At 46.1% G+C, this 3356-nt stretch overlaps 1 protein-coding gene across 3 annotated transcripts in view; it reads right to left on the bottom strand.

Annotated features, from left to right (window-relative positions):
- LOC116077377 (gasdermin-A-like) overlaps positions 1–3356 on the bottom strand; it is a 57643-nt gene that overhangs the window by 3390 nt on the left and 50897 nt on the right. Inside the window, exon 11 of one of the 3 annotated variants that reach the window (XM_031351883.1) lies at positions 953–1199. The exons of the other annotated variants lie outside the window; for them this stretch is intronic. Coding sequence (XP_031207743.1) covers positions 955–1199 — 245 coding nt within the window. The 3' untranslated portion in view covers positions 953–954. Of the gene's footprint in view, positions 1–952; positions 1200–3356 lie in introns of those variants that run through there. 3 annotated transcript variants of the gene reach the window in all.

Below are 3356 nucleotides of genomic sequence, written 5' to 3'. Positions count from 1 at the left end.
TTATAACCTCATTCTTTACATCATCAAAATAGTATTGGCTTGAGATAATAACTTGGTATTTTTAGAGAGTGTACATAACTGATGATGAAACTGACTACTGAAGTCAACCATTTCAGATGTTTTGTTGACAATTTGGTGTTGCCCATATTACTGGGATTCCTTAATTTTCTCAGAGACTAGTATTTGTTGAACGTGCACATCGCACTCTGAACAATTTGGCTTTAAATACCCTGTGCACATTATTTAAAGCACACTTTTTATTTTAAAAATTTGAAAATTTGGTTGCCAAGGAACTCTCTGAGAATCTATGGCACCCTACAACCAGGCATACTTATGCCTAGGTGAAACGTAAGGGTCCACTTATTGGCATATGGCATAATCTTGATCAGATATTTAATTTGAGGAAGTGGGTATGTTTGTGTTTTTTCCACAGTATGCAGAGTCTCCTATCTGGATCCCAGACAGACTGGACCAACCAGCCCTGCCTCTCTCATACACAGAGGCCATCAGAGAAGAGGAGGAAGAAGCAGAAAGAACAGATGCTCACAACAAAAGTGAAGAAACTTTCCCTAGCTCCATCACAGACTGAGGCAACGAGAGCCACTCTGATGCCAACTTTGGGACAACTAAAAAAGCTGACTCGTGAGGTGGAAGGGCTAGTGCAGAGATTGGGCAAGACACTTTCATCAAAGACAATATTTGTGACTTGCCAGTAATGCTTTAGAAGAAGTAGTTTTAGCCATGGGTCAACCAATTCCTGGAACTAGTGGGCATACATTCTTGGCTCCTTTCAGAGAAAAATTTCCATGCCCTTTAAGTAAAAGCTTATACACTATATATTTCTGCTAAATGATCTTTTTAAAATTTTTATTCTACCCTTCAGTGTCCTGGAGTGTTACAGAGAGAGTGAAGTAAGGCTGGGAAGGCATTAGTGAAGCAGGTAGAAAAGGTGCATTAGGAATCCTTGCTTAGCATCTGAAGGAGGGAGAGACCAGCATAGAGGGCACAGAGTTGGGAGAGAGCATCTGGATCCCATGTGTACTGGGGGCCTGATCTCTGGATTTCCAGGCTGCTTAGCTCCACCAGTGCTAGCGTTATTAGGATCAGTTCCTCCTCACCGAGGGAGGAGAGCAGATCAGGCTGCAGGGGGAAAACACCTTCTTTATCTTGCAGGAAGTTCTGCTCCAAGATGCTTTCAACTTGCAAGGGATCAAGGTGTTCAGAAATGAGGAATGGGTGAGTTTTTTTCTCTCCTACCAAAGCAGGCTGATTGACCTGGCCCGCAGGTCAAGTTATTCGGGGGAATGAGGAGGGTCACAACCTGTGAATAAAGAATGGGTGAGGGAGACGACAGGACTCAAGGAAGCATTGCTTGTCAAGAGCCATATACTTAGTGGAGCAGAGCATATTTAAAGCAAAAATCTTGGAGGGGAGGGGAAGAGGAAGGAGGGAGATGGAAGGTTACAAAATCTTCTGGGGTTGAGCTCCGGGGTAGCAGGTGGGTAGGGGGTGGATTTCCATGAATGTTCTTTTCTCAGGGCCAAGCCGGATCCTTGTGATTTTCAGGCAGGATGTTAGTCTCAGGGTTCTCAATTAGCTGGGGCAGGATGTTTATCTCAGGGTTCTCATGGTTCCCAACATCTCCCCCTTGTCTGTGTAATAAGGTCAATTGGACCATCACAGTGAAGCGCCCTCGAAGGAGGCCTCTCAACTTCATCTTTGAGGTCTCATGATGGGAGCCTGAGCCTGGTAGAGGGCAATGGTCAAACTGTTACCCGTCACTGGGTCAACACCCCCCACACACGGGGCTGCCCTCTCTTAGCCGGTCGAGACTTAATGCCAGCTCCGTCTCTGACTTACCAGGTCCCTTGTCATGGGGAGAGAGCCAGGGTGGGTCAGGGCTGATGGCCTTAGGCTATTTGAATAGAGGGGGAGATGGGATGGACCCTACCTATCGAGACCCAAGGCAAAACCTATCTTTCCAGCGGCCCTCTTATAAGACCTGAAAGTTGAGAGGCTGGTCGAAGGGTGGGGAGTCTGGGGCACGCGTGGCCACAGTGATGGGAGCCTGCAATGGCTCTTCAGTGTCAAGGCGATGATAGTGGACCTGCACCAGTTTGGTAGCGGAGTCAACCTTATTCTTATCAAAGGTAGTTAGACGATTGAAGGCCCAATGGCCAAAGGAGAGAAGAAGAAGGAGGCCCACAAATGGTCCAAGCAAGCTGGGAAGGAGGGTGGTGAGCCATGGGGAGGCAGAGAACAAATTTTGATACCAAGATTCTTGTTTCTCTCTGCCTTTTGACATTCTTCTAGAACCTTAGTAACTTTATCTAAACTATTTTGAGCCAATCCAGTCTTACTTACATAAAAACAATGTTCTTCTTTGAGGGCAGCACACAGACCTCCCTCTTTTAGAAACAGTAAATCAAGGCCTCTCCGATTTTGGAGGACCACCTCAGCCAGGGAGTCAATAGAATCTTTAAATTCTTGTATACCATCTCTCATGTTGGTAATGTCTTTATCAATAAGGTACTGTAATTCTGTAAAGCCTTGTTTAGATGTAATCAGAGAGGCAATGCCCGTGCCTGCGCCCACGGCGCTAATGCCAAGAATAGTGGCAATGGTCAGAGCTGTAATAGGTTCTCTTTTCATTCTGGGGTGGATGGATACCCTCTTTTCTACAAAATTCAAAAATTCTTCAGGGTTATAAACAGAGAAGTGAGGGAGGAGAATAACCATAACGCGCCAATCCCGATTACCCAGAAAGATAGGGGAATACAAAAAAGGTGTTAAGCCCAGAGACCAGGCAAAATAAGTATTGTTAGGTGCAAGAACATACATATAGGTGTGATTAAGAACAATAGTCTGATTACAAACTCTTGTAAGGGACTGAGGAGGGAGCATATTGGGGCCTAGAAGGCAAGTGCCAATCCCAGAAATGGACTGAACAGTTATGCCACTCTCAGGGCCTGAGGTGGAAACAGCCATGGAAGCATTATTGGTAAAAATGGGGGTGGAAAGCAAGACAAAGCCTTCATAAAATGGTGGAGTTGGGGAGAAGCACATCCAGCATTTAGGATACTTAGGAGAACTATCATTTTTGAGCGTAGCAATCGAGGCATTGGCTAACTTAATTATGAGCTCTGCTGAACATGGGGGCCCAGAAGGAATAGTGAGCTGGAATAGGGTTGGAGGTGGGGGGCTGGGAAGAGGGGAGGGGGAGGAAGGGGGCGAGCAGGGGGCATGGGGGCCGCAGGAGCGGGGCATTGAAAAAGGGCACTGGGTCCTGCTGCAGCAGCATTTTTATTGGGGACTTCTTTACAGAGTTGAAGTTTAAAAGTAAGACCAAAATCTTT

This window comes from Mastomys coucha, unplaced genomic scaffold, assembly GCF_008632895.1.
Source record: "Mastomys coucha isolate ucsf_1 unplaced genomic scaffold, UCSF_Mcou_1 pScaffold5, whole genome shotgun sequence".
NCBI classification, from domain to species: Eukaryota; Metazoa; Chordata; class Mammalia; order Rodentia; family Muridae; genus Mastomys; species Mastomys coucha.
The sequence above is the reverse complement of the archived record's forward strand: the minus strand, read 5'-3'. Positions and strand labels throughout refer to the sequence as shown.